Raw genomic sequence first — 17199 nt, forward strand, 5'->3', positions numbered from 1 at the left:
ACGACCGTTATGTTTCCCGGAAAAGCCTTTTCTATTGATTTTTTGTATTAACCAATTGACATACATCCGATAGAGAAGAGAAGTGAACCCTTTTGAACCCCGACTGGAAAACTCTCTATATATTCCAATAAGCCAAATCAAACATTGGGAACGGCAAATCGAATTGTAAAGAATCATTTCAATTCAGTTTCGGTTTCTGGCCACATTTGCATACAAATGCAGGCGGGATTAAAATCAAAATTCGATATGCCACAGGCCACATACACACACGCACACCCACACTTTCTCCGAGAATTTCCCGAACAATATTTTACTGCTCAAGACATTCCATTCCGACATTGTTGTACGGGAAAATGGAGTCCCCCCTTTGTCCCCCAGTGATGGGAAAAACTTACCCAAGTTCTTCAATTACAATTTGATTTGCAAATGACACAGAGAGAAACATGGCAAGAAATTGAAGTGGAAAACTTTGCAGAGTCAAAAGGGAAAATGAGGAAAATGCGACAAGTCGGGCTGGGAAAGTTCAACACGAGCCGGGGCAAGTGGAATTAAATGTTTGTTAAAGGTTTCAACTGATTAAAAATGATGAAGGCACTTCCCGAAAAGTTTATGAACATAAACCTAGATATCTGTTAACCCTCCTAAAAAATAAATCCAACCAACAAAAAATATCCAACCCTCAACGACTCTTTCGGCAATTGAATCCTTTAAGCCCGGCACTCTTTTCCATGGCTGCCGGCAATAAAATGTTGCAACATTAAAAGGGCGGTGCACATAAATAAAAAAATCGCTGAGTAAAAAATTGGGTTAAAAATTAACTACACCAAATTTAAATCAACTGCAGAGAGGGGGGACGAAGCTTGCCTGCCATCCAGCCATCCTGCCTGTCAGCGAATCCTTCGAATCCTTGGGCGGCCGTAAAAAATCGACTCGTTGGGCAGGCTGAATACGGCCGGAGTCCTGGCAGCCGTAAATAAAGCGCCGCAAACATTAATAACTCCCATTGGGTGTGTTAACAAGCAATGACCAAAGAGGGCCGTACCCAGGGCAGGACTGGGATTTCGGATTCGTTTTCCTCGGTTTTTCCGCCCATTTTCCACCCCTTTTTCCCCCCGCTGCCAATGTGCATAAATTGCAGTAAAAATGGCGCAAAAATTTTACATTTTGTGGCTGTTGTGAAAAACGATGTGCAACAAAAAGTTCTGGGCCCCAGAGCTCCGGAGTGGAGCGAAAACAAGTAACAAGTAAGCGAGAAGCGAGCAGGCAGGTAAAAATTGCGCATACGCCAGGTGCGCCTCCCCACACATAAAATGGCTGAGTGATGGTTTCGGCCAGGATGGAGGGTAATGCATGTAAGACAATCATTTTGACAGCCACTCTCCTCCTCGGTGTCCTTGCCCCCGGAATTGGCCCCCCGGCTGTGTGCTGCTCATTGGCCCGTCGCTCGCCTGGCTGCCTCCTGATTACTATGCACTTTGATACTTATCTTTAATTGAGGTAGCATTCAGCACGGCGCAGGGAGTCCCAGGACCCAGGCAGTCCAACAAAAGTCTCGTCTGCCACGCCACGATGAGCACACTCCTCATACATTCGCTTTCGGTTCCTTCGGTCTGTCAGGATCTGCTTTCGGCTGGCATTTAAGCATGGGTTGAGTTTAGAGGGGCCTTATGAAGGGGGAGTGAGTTGTGTTGGGAACCGTGTCCCTTTTCCGCACAAATCCGTTCTATTTTTAACATTGTTGGCCGGGAAAAGCACTCTGACAATTCCGCATAAGATCAAGGTAAATAATAATCGAAATATGCGAGGTTATTCCTTGTCGAGCTTTGCCAAAAAAGTCATGATTCAATATAAATGTAAGCCCTATTAAATTAGCCTTGTAAACCTTGTAAGCCATAAGCAAAGCTGAATATTTTTTGCGGATTAAGTATCTATCTCAAAAAAAGGAAGTTTTCCCAGTTATTAGTTGTCGTAAGTCAGTTTAAATTGGTATCCCACCTAAAAAGAGCACATTTTTATGATCCTAATAACTTTAGCTAACATTCCACACCACTTTCGGGCAGATTGAAAAAAATAATTTCTTGGGAGAATTTTTTATTTTTCATAAGGGGCAACATCACAATTTTTTGTAATTTTGTTTAAATGGGTGCCACTGCCAAAAGGATCAGAGTTTTACGCACCTAATTGCCCATACTAACTATCCACATCGCTTTCGAATAGATTAAAAAAAAAAGAATTCGACAAATTTTTCAAATTTTCACAATTTTTTGTCAAAAATCATTAAAAATTTAGGTATTTTGGGTTTAATCCTAATCGATAGGGAATTTTAATACGAGCTCAACGATGCATGTCATTCCATATTTAGACATTTTGTTGCCTTGTTTTAAACGATATACTGAATTTTTTATGAAAAATTCTAATTAAGGACTGTTATATCAGAATTATAGTCTTGGGTACGTGTAATGTTTTGATCGATCCGTTTAATTGCCTTCCATTCCTGTCACATTTTACTCATGGCAATTGTTTTTAATTAAACAACGAGTTACAGCTACATTTGGTTGACATGTTGTTTAAAATGGTTAATACACTTGACCGAACCTTCGTGAGCCGGCCGCAATCGCTCAAATACAGTTAATGTAATTTAACGCCCCACTTCTGGCCCACATCCACCGCCCAACCACCCAATTATGCGTTGACCCCGGCCAAACATATTTGACCTGGCGCCACAGGAGAAGCCCAACTTTGTTTCAATTAATCGTGAACCCTTCCGGCAGCGCCGGAGTTCGACGTTTGCCGCTGCGGTTGCCCAGTGCTTGCTTTATAAATATTTAAGACCATTAAACAGACAGCACACACATGCATTCGTAATCCTGGCCGTTCAGGACTAAGCGTTTTATGGTCCTTTCACAGCCCTTTGCCATTGTTTCCGCAGTGCTGAGCCGTAGTTTTGTGGTCTCGTACTCCCCCTCGAAAAGCCCAACCAACGCAACCGTAATCGTCATCGTTATCGTGTGTACCTGGGCTCTGGGTTCTGGGTTCTGCGTTCTGGACTCCAATTGTTTTGCCATCAGGTGAGCTGCAATGTCTGCGGCGGATGCCAAGGCTAATTTTGCGTAAAATGAGCGCTGAGCAGCCGCTCGAATGATTCATTATGGCTCCCGAAGGACTCGTTGCATGCGCATATATGCAAATGAACAGGAAAAGCAGGGGGCGTAGGGTTAAAGGACCTTCCGGTGCCTTGGGGCCACTGCACCCGCACAGCGAATCAATCATAGATTGTCAACGGCCACGATTCGCTTTAGTCGGTGGCGTATACGTGATGTTGCCGACTCCTCTGCACTCCACTCCCTGCGGACCCACTAATTGATTTATTGCCCCAAATTAATTCTATCACAGCACATTAATATTTATTGCCCAAGCCGTGCCACTCCGATTACGATAGGGATGTGCGATATTCATGTACCAACAGCACCTTGACCTTTTGCTCAGATTTTTGTCATGAATCCGCTCCTTGAATAATTTCCATTTTCCGATTTGTCCGCAGATTTACCAGCTTTTTTGTTCGCCCTTAAATTGCTGCCATAAATAAATGAGTTGGCCAAGCGGGCCGAGTACAAAAGCCTGGGCTAACGAGTCCGTACAAACAATCTGTGGACTTTGTCGGGGGGGCTGGCAGTGCTCTATGGTCCACCCTATCCACCTGCTATTTGCTGTTTTATAAAAGCAATACGCATATGCCCGGCATGCCAATGCAGCTCCGGTATTTGCATTCACTCTTCTGCAGTGTGTTTGCCTCCGAGGGGCTTTCCCGCCCCGGGGAAAACCCTGAAAAGCGCTTGTCGGGCTTCCGGCTGGCAGCTCTTTAAGTTCTGCGGTCCGTTGCTGGCTTCAGAAAACCGAAGTTCAGGCTAAACGACACTCGAACGGGAGATGCCTGTGAAACAAACCGAAGTTCGATGAGTTGCACAGGGATAATGAAAAAGGATTTTTATTTTATTATAATTTCCCATAGTTTGTGTTTAAAATTCAATTAAAAATGCAGTTCTGTCACACACAGAATTTAATATGAGTTAAAAGTCTCCCAATTAAGGAGGAATTTTCCGCAGTGCTGCTTCTCGAAATGAGCATTGACTGATGCCTATTATAGGTGGCCATTGAATGCATTTTCCGACCAGAAGGCATTTCCTTCACCAGCATCCTCGAATTTTCCTTTTTTGGCTTCGGTTTGTGGCAGAATTCCATTTCGATTGCTGGCATCTCGAATGCAGAAAGCAAATACTTGATTCGATTGCCGGAGAAATGGAATTTGTACATATCCCTGGCACTTGTAAATAAAATTTAAGCAGTTCTTTCATAAATCTCAGTGTTTTTTGATTGGTGTTTCTGCTTCTGTTTTATGTAAAACACTGTAAAAATTCTTTACAATGTGATTTTTTATTGGTGTTTTGGTTTTATTTTTCTGTTAAAATATTTCACCCACCTACAAGCCCAACCTAATTTCGTAAATGGCAAAGTTTATGAGCTGTACCATTTGGGACTCCGTTTAGATTGTTGTTTGTTTTGTTTGTTAGCCAGATTCCTTTTAGGCGGAAATGAAATTTCTGCAGTTTTACAGTTTTACAATTTTGCCGTAAAAGGGTTCTATGTTTGCCCATTTTTTTGTTTTAGGGGCGGAGATGTTTTGAGTGGGCTATAAAAGCTTTTTGCTTTGGCCGTTTTACAAATACCGACAACGAAGTCATAGAAAGTCGTCGTCGCGTCGAGTAATTAGAAAATTAACCCCTGCCAGCAGGTCATAAATGAAAATGAAACAACAACTGTGTTTTCGCAATGCGAGCAACTAACTAAACAACAACAACCGGCACTCCACATGGTCGCCACTTGGAAAATCAGCCAGGCGAAGGCCACTTGGTGACTCTTTTTTTTAAAGTGGGGGAAAAGCGTGAAATGGATCCAGTAAAAAAAACAAACGGAAAAATTACTGGGGTTGTGTCATCGCTTTAATTAAAGAACGCGACGTTAAAGTGCAGTTCGCCGTTCGCAGTTTGGGGGAATTCTTTTTTTATTTTTCCCCAATTTCACTTTTTGGCCTAAAGAAATAGGGGGTGTGTCCTCGCCGGCAGGTGTTTGGCCCCTTATGGCAGGCCATTTTCGCACTTGAAGTTTTATCTGCGACATATATCTCTCTTATGTCTTATATATTATATCTTGTATCTTGTATCTTGTAACTCATATCCCGTTTCCTTCCTTGCTTTTCAGGGCTGGCCGTGTGCTACCAGCGGCAATCTGTGAGCAACAACAACCACAACAACGCCGAGGCGAAGCCCACCCACGCACCCCCCTCGCATTATCCTCATGGCCACAAGTGGAACGAGCCGTACTTTGATCTCACGATGCCCAGGAACATCACATCACTGGTGGGCAAGTCCGCGTATCTCGGCTGTCGTGTCAAGCATCTGGGCAATAAGACGGTGAGTCGAGTCCGGGGTGACGCACTATATCTACACGGGAAAAAAAGATTTAGGCAAGGTTAGGTGCCTTAATACAAGTATTAGTTGCATATATCTAAAATAATGTTATAACAATAATATAACATTGTAGTCAAATGAGATGTTACAAAAATCTCTTAAGACACATAAAATCTCTTAACTATATTCCGATAAAAAGTATATTTTTAGGATCATATTTTTAGTCACATTTCAAAAAGACTCAATAAAACCATAAAAATATTTGCCTTAAGGCGATGTTTCATTTCTAACAGCATACTTTTAGACACATTTTTAAATGATTTCAAGTCTATATAGATTTCTTTGGCAACTCCAATAAATTGAGAGTAATTTTTAGCTTGTGGGTACAATAATATTTGTTTCATTAAAATACAACTAGTGCTAGTTTGTAATAGATAACGAAATTACCAGGTGTGCTAACACAACCCTATAGAATTTAAAAAACTTTTAAGTACCATTTAAGATGTCTAAAAGTATGCAACAATATATTTTAAGCTTAGAAGTGCAAAAAATGCATTCAGAAAATACCTTAAAAAGGATAAAAAAGGATTTCCATACCCCAGTCATTTGTGGGACAACCCCTAATATGTTTAACACATGTAAGCACATAATATTTTGTAAGGATAGAACAAAATGTTTCCCTCAGTGAAGGCAAAGTCAACAGGAAGACAACAGCCGGAAACATTTCGTATTAATAATCCTGATTTTTATTTACATTTAATAAACAAAGAGCCCCAAAATGGGGCTGCCGCAAGTGTGGCGAATGTGTCACCAAATATCCACTTAGATGGCCTACAAGGAACGAGCGGGGTTATTAAATTTGCTGCCAGTTTATTATGTAATACGTGACAGCAGCCGACACATAGACACACAAATGCTGACCACTGGCCCTTACTATGCCCAATTTTTTTCTAGGATGGCGTCACTTGATCCAGCCGACCCAATTAAAGTCTCTCCTAGCCGCTTGTTAGCCCTTAAGTTTTTCGGGGTCCCGAAACAAAGTGTTGCATTTCAGCAATCAAAATTAAATTGGTTGCCATAACAAAAAGGAGTGGCTATATTGTTTTTTCTCCATTTTTTTTGCCGCAGAAACAATGCGGAAATATTTTGCACGCATTTGCCAAATTCACGGCTGTCTTTTACTGGGAAAGTTTGCAGGTGCTGGCAGTTTCGAAAACGTTGATTACGTTAAGCGATTTGGCCACGGTCACGGGGCCCATGGATTTCCTCTAGGCCAAATCCGCTTCCGCAATCAGTAAACTACACACACATCCTCCAGTTAACTGGCCGTGTGCTCGGTTTTTGGCCAACACTAAATTTATGGCCAGCCAGGGCTAAAGTTTACTTTCCTACTTTTTTTCGTTATTTTTTTTAGAGGTTTTTTTGGCCTTTTTCTTGCTGTTATGGCAGAAATAGACAGGCTGGCGGGCAGGAAAGTGGATCTGCACAGATGGATGCCATACAGTTGGCTGACTCTGTCCGTCTTTCAGTCCTTCAGTCGGTCTGTGTGTGTGTTATTGGTTAGACAGTTAGCCGCATAAACAAGAAGGCTCCAACTGCCAAAAAAAAGGGAAAAATACAGTCAAAAAATTTGTATCAAATGTAGTGGGCAATGTCGAGTGAATGTCGCAGGATGGGGAGTATCATTTTCCGGTTCTGTCATGCGTTCCGCACACTAATTTTGAGGCACTATGAAAATTTAGTCTGTGAACTGCATAAATTTTGCGGTTTCTGTGGAGGCAAATGGCCCCGAACAAACTACAGTCGACAGGGCTCTTTAAAGTCCTGCGAACAGGATATTAATGAGTGTTCCACCCACAGGTCGCCTGGATACGACATCGTGACCTGCACATCCTCACCGTGGGCACCTATACCTATACGACAGATCAGCGGTTCCAGACCTCCTACCACCGGGACATCGACGAGTGGACCCTGCAGATCAAGTGGGCACAGCAGCGGGACGCCGGGGTCTACGAGTGCCAAATATCCACGCAGCCCGTGCGCAGCTACTCGGTCAACCTGAACATCGTGGGTGAGTATCCACTGTGCACTCGTAAAAATGAGTTAAACCAGTGTTAGTCAGAGCGTATTATTTAAAACAACATGGCTCTTAGAGTTATGTTATTGGAAAAGGGATAAAAAAAATATATTAACAGTTTTAGAAAGTATAGCAATATATTACATATTAAACATTTAAAAACATTTATATAATAAATCAAACTTTAAACAACACAATTTTACCATTTTAAATATTTTTTAAGTTAATAGGAAATAACAAAGAAAAGTTTTTGGAAACGATATTATCTACAATTAAAAACTCAATACAAACAATTTTCATGTGTACTGTAGTATTCATGTATTTTTTGCAATCGAAACTGATATGATCAGCTTATTTTATACAGTGTATACAAAATATTTTATGGTAAGCACGTGTATCCAATAAATATTTTGTCATCTTAAAACGCGTCTGGGTGGTTAAGGCAATTTAAACAAAATTTTGTACAATCAAATACTAGGCTCAAATATTGTATGATGTGAATAAATTTCATATTTTTTACAAATACTGATTACTATCAGCTTATAGTTTATAAGTCTTAGGAACTTGTTTTTATTCATAGTGTATGACAAATGTTTTATGGGAATCTCAGATATCCACGCACTTTCCAGTTCAGCTCGCTAAACGTATTATATATACATGCAGATATAAGAGATACGGAAAATTCAGAGCCTCTGGCAGGGGGTCCTGTTTGTTTGGGGAATTTCGCATATTTTCCTGTATTGTTTTTGCATATTCATGCAATTTTCAAGAGTGTAAATTATGCACACTTGACAATCGTCGCAGCAGGATATAAAAGCGGGCCGCGACTTTTCCGGTAAATATGACAGAGGAATTTTCCGAAATTCTTGTGAGCAGATTGATGGACTGTCAGGAGCTGCCAAGAGCCACAACGCACACGGATGGATGAATATCGACAGGCGACCGTATTTATATATGGAATTAAGGTGTAGATAACAGGAAAAACAGTATGCAAAACAAAAACATTTCGCTGTCGTTCAATTTTACAGAAAAAACATTCGTTCTCTTTAATCCTGTGACCACAGAGCGTATTTCTATTTTGGTGGAATTATTTTTATGGTTTTTCTAAATCAAACGGACAGCCCCTCAGTGAGCCAGATAAGCGGGCCTGCAGCTGAAAAAGCCTGAATAACAAATTTGAAATCGTGATTAGAAAGGCAATATGATGGAATAAAATTTTAAGTTTTTTTTCCGCCCAAATAATAGCCAGCATATTACGTATGAATTATTCAGCAGGTGGTCTTAGTCCCCTAATTATAATGGACAGTGAATGTCTATTTTTGGCATTAGCCGGCGGCTTTTTATAACTATTCTATTTCTATTTTTGCATTTCTAATTATATTTTTGTTTCCATATATTATTTGTTTTGTTTTTCTTTTTTTATATTTTTGGTTACCCCCGCCCGATGATTCGACGTTGTGATAAAAAGATCTGATAGACTCGGAGACCAGCGATATGATGCAGCAGTACTATAACGACGACGCCTTCTATATAGCCGAGAATCGGGTGTATCAGTCCAGTAATGACGAGTTCGCCGGAATGTTTGGACCCATTCAGACAGTTGCGGGTTAGTCAAACTGCCGTTGAGTTCGTAGCACACCTTTTGGCCGAGTGACAAGTCCGACCGCAGATAGAGAAAAAAAAAACCAGGTGCCAGACGGAGAGATGAGAGGTCTGCTCGAGGGCTGCCATGCATGCATATTATTTTTTAATATTTTACTACATTTTTCGTGCCAGCTGAAGGGGGATTGGTGGGGTGTTTGCGGAGTCAAGTGCTGGGCGCCCCAGGCAAGCACTTTTCTGGCTCATGACGAACAAATTGCTTTCCAACAAGCTTTTACCCACTAACTTTGCCAGCTTGTTACGGTTACTGTTACTCCACCTATTATTTTCTACCTTTTCGCAATTTCTCGGTCTCGCTTCTCTAGTGTTGCCGCAATTTGAGGGCCAAATGATTGCAATATGGCCCAAAAAAAAAGTAAGAAGTTGCAATGAAAATGGAAACAAGTTTTATGTTCGAAAGTAATGGCATGTAGAAAATTAAAACAAAATATTTCAGGCAGACGTATGCAAAATAAATATTTTTAAATAAGCAAGCACATTCTCCTTTTCAAATTATCTTTTTTCCTAGAAATTTCGTTTTAATGTTTTATAAATTAAGGTTTTAAATTTTATTTCTTGCAAATAAAACTTAATTTACTTTATTCTTTCACCACATAATCATTATATTTATCACTCAAATTTAGGACCTTCTGGTTACCAGAATACTGACATCTAGCTATAAGGAAATCCAAAAGTTCAGCACTGCCTTTTCGCATTTATGGCCCAAGTGGTTCGCACATTTAATTATACCCAAAGCCTTTGCAATATTTATTTTGCAGGAGATTCTGGGACTTAGTCAGTCAGGGTCAGTGTTTTGCAAAGGTCGGGGTATTCATCACTTTTCCCGAAGGGACAAAGGCTGGCATTGAATTGGCCCTCTTCGTAGAGGTTTCCCTCGAGAGCAGGTCCTGCACTGTAATAACAAATGAGCATGAAGTGTGTGTTCCACAGATCGTAATCCTGGCCAGCAGCACAGCCCATATAGATGCTCCGATCGTTGATGATATTCCGGATTTCGCTTTCCGCATTGTCCGTGGCTATGTCTTCCATATCGTAGAGCTCATCCAGCCATTGTTCGGCTAGGACTGTCATTTCCCGGACATTCGATTGTCGAATCAGTGGTCTTGGATAGAAATCCTCGGCATAATTGAAGTGTGGATCGTCAAAATCATCGGTGGCCAGGCAGGAGTTATCGGGTAGCTCCAATTGGCAGCGTTTCAGATGGTATTCGGCCACCACCGAAAGGTAGTTGTCCCAGGCCAACTCGGGCATCTTTTGGGCAGGTGGCAGGTCCACAAACCCATGGCTAGCCACCTCCTGACGATATCCATTGTGAAGACCGAGCAAGTACTCACGGAAATACACCATATTTACCAGGCTATGAAAACGCAGGCAGCTGTCATCGAACATCTAAAAAAGGTCTTTAAATAATGCACAATATCTTCAAAGTAAAAACCTTACCATATTGTTATCACATCCAATATGCCGCTTGTCATGGCAGGACTTAATACCACAAAAGTCTATGGCCATAATGTTTTTCAGGAAGAAAAGGGGGCTTAGAAAAAATGCCAACTGCAATCGTTGCATGTTTGTTAAAAACTAATAACTAACAAGTGAATTGCTAAGAGTAATGAGAAAGGCAAAATTGCCTCGAGGTAATTAAATTAACACAACAAAAATTATTAAAAGTTGTTCAACAAAAAAAAGGCAACACAGCAAAGCAAACTATGACTAACCTGCTAGAAAATATTTCTTAATGACATTTCAATTAGTGTGCCAAAATGCTTAAAAAGTGTTGGATAATGAAATGCTAAATTAACGTTAAATTTAAGTTTTGATAATTAGAGAGTTCCTGAAATGATGAATTGCTTAATTTTTGAATTTCATGTAGCTGTATATCAACTGCTCCATAAATAATAATAGTCAGAAATTTCACTGCTGTTAAATGTATTAAAATAGAGATGTTACCATATTTCAATATAACTACATTGAACATCTGCAATATTCTAGTATTACGGTACAGAGTTATACATCGCAATTATATACTAATTATTTAATTATTAATAAAGATATAGAATGAGTAAAATATTATTAGGCAGTAAAACAAATTGATATTAAGTTTATACGTATTATAACTGTTTTTTGAACCATTTTTAAGGGATATAATTAAATAAAATTAATTATTTAATTTTTTTTAGTTTAATTATCGGTTGAATTTCCTACTTACAATACAGTTTGGGGAGTACCCCATATATGTCAGGTATGGTGGTTAGATATAAAGATAGATAGTTATAGATAGATATATGTAATAGCTCTCAAGGTAGCATAAAATGAAGCCGTTACCCATCTTAAAGTCGCCTTCAACTTTGAGCAGCCTTGTCCTTTCGAAACTTTGCGATTTCTGGCCGCCTGACAGGCGGTAATCGATTATTTAACGTGCTGACTTTGACTGGCACGGCAGCTCCCAGCTACGGACCATGGAAATTGGCAACAAAAGCCGAGCTGGACCGGATTGGCCTGGTCAGGAGGTGGGCGCCATGGGCGTGGGTTGATCCGGAACAGGGGGCACATGTCACTGCTCTGTGCTCAGTGCTCTGCTTTGCTGCAAATTGGAAAAACAAACCATTTTGCAATTTCACAACTCGTCAGAGTTTCGGGGAGCTGTGAACGGCGCTGATTAGGCGACGTAACGCAGTGATTAGCAGAGCTCGGGAATTTTCGGATTTATAAAGGGCATGGGGAATGGGGAAAATGGATTGCATAATGGATGGTAATATCTCTCTCCAACCCGCTCTCCATTCGCAGTGCCCACGGCCACCATTCTGGGAGGACCCGATCTGTACGTGGACAAGGGCAGCACCATAAATCTCACTTGCATCATCAAGTTCAGCCCGGAGCCGCCGACCCATATCTTCTGGTATCATCAGGATAAGGTAAATATCTCTTAAAATCAATTTGCAGCGAAAATATAGGTAAAAAAAAAATCTGAAAAGCCAGGACGCGAGGGGCAAAAACCAATTTAAGGTTTTCCTTTTTGGTGCCAAATTATCTTGCAATAATTGAGTTTGTGCGCAGTAAAAAGCGCAAAAGTGGGGCAGGTTGGTTGTGGGGAGGTGAATCTGCCGAGGGGCGGTGCCACGCCCAGCCAATTGCTGCAGGATAAACGTTTTTAACTTTTATGAGCTTTGGGCGGGCACCTCTCCAGTGTGTGAGTGTGTGTGTGTGTGAGTTTGCTCGCGTCTGTTTACGCGTCGTATACGCAACGTATTTAATTTTGGCTTTTATGATTATGAGAAAACATGCTTTTGCATTTAGCTCAGCACTCAACAGAGCCTGGCTCTTTTGAACGAGGGAAAATCGCATTTAATACGACACTCACCCACGGGTTTTTTTTTTTCCACCTACAGGTCCTCAGCGAGGAGACTTCGGGCGGTCGGCTGAAATTCAAGACCATAAAGTCGGAGGAGACCAAATCCATTCTGCTCATTTACGATGCGGATCTCCTGCACTCCGGCAAGTACTCCTGTTATCCTTCGAACACGGAGATAGCCAGCATACGCGTCCACGTCCTTCAGGGTGAGTCTCCATTTTTGTAGCGCTCTCTTTAAGGCCTTAATTGGATGCTCGAGTTTGATAATGTGAATTATACATTCATGCATCTGCTTGACCTCGATTTGTATGCATTAAACTTGCATCTCGTTCTCGCTTTGTTGGGCCAACTTTTGCGCAATTTATGAACTAGTGGCCACAACAGAAATACACTTAGAGAAATTTGGGTTTTACGCGTCTTAAAATCTTTACGGGAAAATTGTCTAAATTATAACTAATATATAATATTTAACCTAATAATTTTGATAAAAAAAAATTAAGAGACCGATTTTTAAAAGTTTCGAGACATTTGTTATTTATAATATTTTTCTCTTGCTAGATTTATTTAAAAAAATATACGTTCAAATACAAAGTAACAGTCTTATTTAATATTGCAATAACTTAAGTATTATCAACCATTTCTTAGATTTTTTTTATAAAAGTTGTTATAATTTTTGGATTTATTTTTTTCGGTTGACATATTTTTGTCAATTTAAATTGTAAAATCATGTGTATATACAGACTTATTTTTGAATGATTTTCTTTATTTACAAGAGGTTTTTTATAAAGTGTGCTTGAATAATATGTATTTTTTAAAATAAGTGATCCCAAGTTTAAGAGTTCTTAATGAACTTTAAAAAGTTAAAGTTATTTTTGTATTTATATCTTTCTTGCCGCTTAAATAAAACTTGTAGCCTCCGCTTTGGCCAAATTTATTTCTGAATGTAGAGTCTTTTTGTCAGGCAGACAAACTACAAATTGTTACCCATTCAGCGCAAATCTAGTGCCTCTTTCCCCGCGACTCTAACCATTTTCCATTTTCTCCGTTTTCCATTTTCCATTTGCCATTTGCCGGACAGGCGAGCGACCCGAGGCGATGCAAACGAACGCGGCCCCGGCAGCCGTCGCCCTGGCCTGTTGGTCCTGTCACTTTGGCCAGGCCACGCAGGCGGTCAGGGTAATTAGCACAATGGTGGCGGCACTTGTTTTGTTGGAGGCCTGCTCCTCGCTGTTGCTCCAAGGAGGTGGAGGTGGAGGTGCAGGTGGCGGCGGAGGTGGCGGTGGATGTCCTGGAGGCGGAGGACCCGCTAAAATCAGGGAGAGACTGGAGAAATCGCGCCCAAGATCCCCAGACGACCCCAAGGAACCCTCGACGACGTCTGAGGAGCGTGTCAATAATGGCAGCCGGAATGCACGGTGATAAATTAATGTCGCCCCGTTGGAATTCCACCGCCAATGCAGCGCCCAAATGCAGCAGAAATGATTTATGGGAGAAGTTGCAGGAGCAGCAGGAGCTGCAGGGAGCAGCACCTGAGGTCCTTCCACTCCAGCTGCATGTAATACCTTTCTGAAAAACCAACTAATTATGCTAATGATGGAAGATGCTCCTGCTGTTGCTCCTTCGTCTCCTACTCACCAAAGTTGTAAGTAAGTGTGTTTCTAATTAAGTGGGCTGGGGATTAGTTAGTTAGGCGGAAATCAGAGCCATGTACATAAACTTCTCACGTAAATTGCCAGCACACTAGCGAACTTAGCTAAATGGAAAGCATTTCGAACGAATCATCAAATTAGAGAACTATATTCAAGTGGTTTGCTTATAGAGCCAGGCCTAGGTGTTTAAAGGAATATTAAAGTGAATAAAATGGAAAACAGGGGTCTTTAATGAATGGCAGAGATTTGGAGGTGTCATTTAAGGTGTTCCAAGAAAGGCAATTAAGTAATTCGCTCTAAAAACCCAAAGGGTATCACATAATTCGTTCTCTAAGTATAAGAAAAGAAATTTAATTTGTAAATAGTGCCTGGGACACCTAAACACTGTTTTTAAGTATCTACAGATCTCCACAAAGACCCCTGATTAGGAACTTAAGTATATACGTAGCGAAAGTTTACTCAGATCGTTGTAAATAATATTGGGATTCGTTCTTGATTTATGTGTTGTCCTTGGGTTACCCTGTATAGCCTAGCATTTAAGCAATGTAAATATTTAGAGATACAAAGTAGCTAACTGTTTCGACACGAACTTCTTCGAAGGTTCCTAAACTAATTTTTGAGCAAATTTACATGTCCACTGGTGACCCCCAATATCTATGGGGAACTGGGGAGAATTCATGGGAAATTCCTGCCAAAACCCGCCTCAGTTTGAAGTGCGACTTTCCGGACTAACAATTTATTTAGAAGAATTTCTCCAAGTCATGTGGGCAGTTCCTGTTCCCATTTACCAACGCCCAGAACGAGTTCATTGCTCCCCTAGTCCAGTAAAATTTAGAGCTCCCATTTCAGCATGTCCGGTTGCATTTTTACACCCAAACCCTGCCCGTTCCTCAGGAAAAAAGGGGGAAGACACAACTGGCAAGTCACTTTTCACTCTTGTCAACAAAATATTTGCATTTCCATTCGCCGAGGCGGTCGAATGTGTTCAGGTTGGGTTTGTCTTGAAGGACTTTGTCCGGGAAACCGAGCCGAGCGATGGCTCCTTCATCCTGTGCCACATTTAAAAATGTATGGGGCACTGGGAGTCCGGCCCCTTAAATGGGGCTGAGTTTAACTGATCAAAATTGTAAATAAACCTGCATATATACCATATGAATAAACTATAAACTGTACTCAAGTATTCGTGTGGTAGTCGTACATTACATATAAAAACGAACACATAATGCACACTGCGCGCGAATCAGTCATATATATCTTTATATATATATGGATATGGATTTATATACGTACATGGATGTATCGGTATTAAAAGTGTAAACCCAACGCATGCAAAATTAGTCGCGACATGTAAATGAATGTTTAATGGGTAAATTAATGTTGCCATAAGCGGGACAGAAAAAACCATGAATATAATTGCAATTAAGCAAATAAAATAATATATGTTATAAGCATAATATGGGGAAAAATAGCGAGTATTATAACAGAAGCCGAAAAGCAGAATGCGGAAATAAAAACATAAAACAAAAACAAACTCTGTTGACTTTTGTTGCAAACAAAATGGCAACGTATTATAAAGATTATGAAATTGTTTTTAATTTTTAAGCGAGTAGCCACGTAAATATGGAAATCGGTATGGAAAATTTCAATAAAGTTTTTTTAGTTACTACCATCCAAATGATAAATATGTATAACAAAAGCACGAGTTTTCTTTGATTTTCGGTAATGGCGGGGGGATGGGGCAACCACATGCTGAGTCCGGAATCCTGGTAAGATTTATGCAAATATTTTCCATTGCCATTCATGCATTTAGCCTGGGAATTTTAATGGGCCACACGCACAAGACCACAGACAATGGAATTTCGGAGGTGGCGGAACCACGGGGGCCTGCAAGTTTTCTCCGCTTTCTTTTCGGGCGGGCGGCATTTGCCATTTTCCATTTTTCAGCCTAATAAAGCCGCAATGCAAAAGGCAGCCAGGAAAACTGATGGCAAGAAGAATGGGCATTAAGTGCCTGGCTGGCAGCTGTCCCGGCGAATCCTACGAATCCTACGAATCCTACGAATCCTTAGACCAGCAGTGGGCCATGTGTGGCAGGACTCTGTTTGCGCTTTGGTAAGACATCAAAAGCCGTTAACATAAAAGTTTATTATATGACAAGTAAGTATGGATGTGTGTGTTTGTGTGCCGGCCCGTAATATCATGCCAAAAAGTTTAATAGCGCACAACGCGTCAACCCAGGACCTCTCCTTTCCCCCGAATCCATTGAGTGGAAAGCGTAAGGAGCGAACAAGGCGCATAAGGCTCATGAAGCGGAAAGTTCCCCCGCCCCCAGCCGGATGGAGAGTATTACCCTAGATGACGACGACGATGATTGGAATACTTTGGTTTCGGGTCCACAGCCAAGATTGCAAGATGGATGGACTGGTGGGAGTCGATAAATCGGAGGATCTGCTGGGGAAGTTTTAAATATTACATTTGTACGGGACTGAGATTATATGGAAAAACGAACAAGAATCTGATAAAAATGGGTTTATAACAAGACCTAAAATAAATTTATTAATATAAAATATAAAAAATCTTACAAGTAACTTTAAAATAGTTTAGTTGAAATTCTCGAATAAGAAAAAATTATGTTTTATAAAAAAATAAAATCTAGTCAAGAATAATTTTTAATTTTATTCTTAAAATACCAAAACCTTTAAATCAAACTAATATTTTTTAAAATATAAATGTTTATAATAGACAGTATTTTGAAGAGTTTAGGAAGTTGAAAATTAATTTAGAAAACTTTTTATTTATATAATGTTTTTTAAAACATTTTTATTATCAATGACATTTTTAAGTACCTAACTAATAAGTACTAGTATCAAATAATTATATTTATAATAGTAATATTCCTAGTATACTAAAAAAAAGTTGGAAATATAATTCGAAATCCATTTATCCATTAGCAAAATCAAAAATAAATATTGGTTTCTGTTGGATAGAAACCACACA

At 40.2% G+C, this 17199-nt stretch overlaps 2 protein-coding genes across 4 annotated transcripts in view; one reads left to right on the forward strand and one right to left on the reverse strand.

The window, feature by feature from the left end:
• Positions 1-15898, forward strand: part of LOC119554544 (zwei Ig domain protein zig-8) — a 42225-nt gene extending 26327 nt beyond the window's left edge. For all 3 annotated transcript variants that reach the window (XM_037865504.1, XM_037865503.1, XM_037865505.1), the window contains exons 3-7: positions 5257-5468; positions 7326-7536; positions 11989-12116; positions 12591-12759; positions 13632-15898. In XM_037865504.1, the coding sequence (XP_037721432.1) occupies positions 5257-5468; positions 7326-7536; positions 11989-12116; positions 12591-12759; positions 13632-13972 (1061 nt within the window). In that variant the 3' untranslated portion in view covers positions 13973-15898. The remainder of the gene's footprint in view (positions 1-5256; positions 5469-7325; positions 7537-11988; positions 12117-12590; positions 12760-13631) is intronic.
• LOC119554546 (antigen 5 like allergen Cul n 1) lies at positions 9767-10900 on the reverse strand. Its single transcript, XM_037865507.1, has 2 exons — positions 10645-10900; positions 9767-10593 (listed from the first exon to the last, which is right to left on the reverse strand). Exons 1-2 carry the CDS (start codon positions 10768-10770, stop codon positions 9976-9978), a joined length of 744 nt encoding a protein of 247 aa, XP_037721435.1. The 5' UTR covers positions 10771-10900; the 3' UTR covers positions 9767-9975.
• Positions 15899-17199: the final 1301 nt, after the last annotated feature.

The sequence above is a fragment of the Drosophila subpulchrella genome, chromosome 3L (assembly GCF_014743375.2).
Source record: "Drosophila subpulchrella strain 33 F10 #4 breed RU33 chromosome 3L, RU_Dsub_v1.1 Primary Assembly, whole genome shotgun sequence".
Taxonomy (NCBI): Eukaryota; Metazoa; Arthropoda; class Insecta; order Diptera; family Drosophilidae; genus Drosophila; species Drosophila subpulchrella.

Coding starts and splice junctions, on each gene's coding strand:
- LOC119554546 (XM_037865507.1), bottom strand. CDS start 10,770: ATGCAACGATTGCAGTTGGCATTTTTTCTAAGCCCCCTTTTCTTCCTG. Junction 10,594..10,644: donor TTGGATGTGATAACAATATG/GTAAGGTTTTTA, acceptor GACCTTTTTTAG/ATGTTCGATGACAGCTGCCT.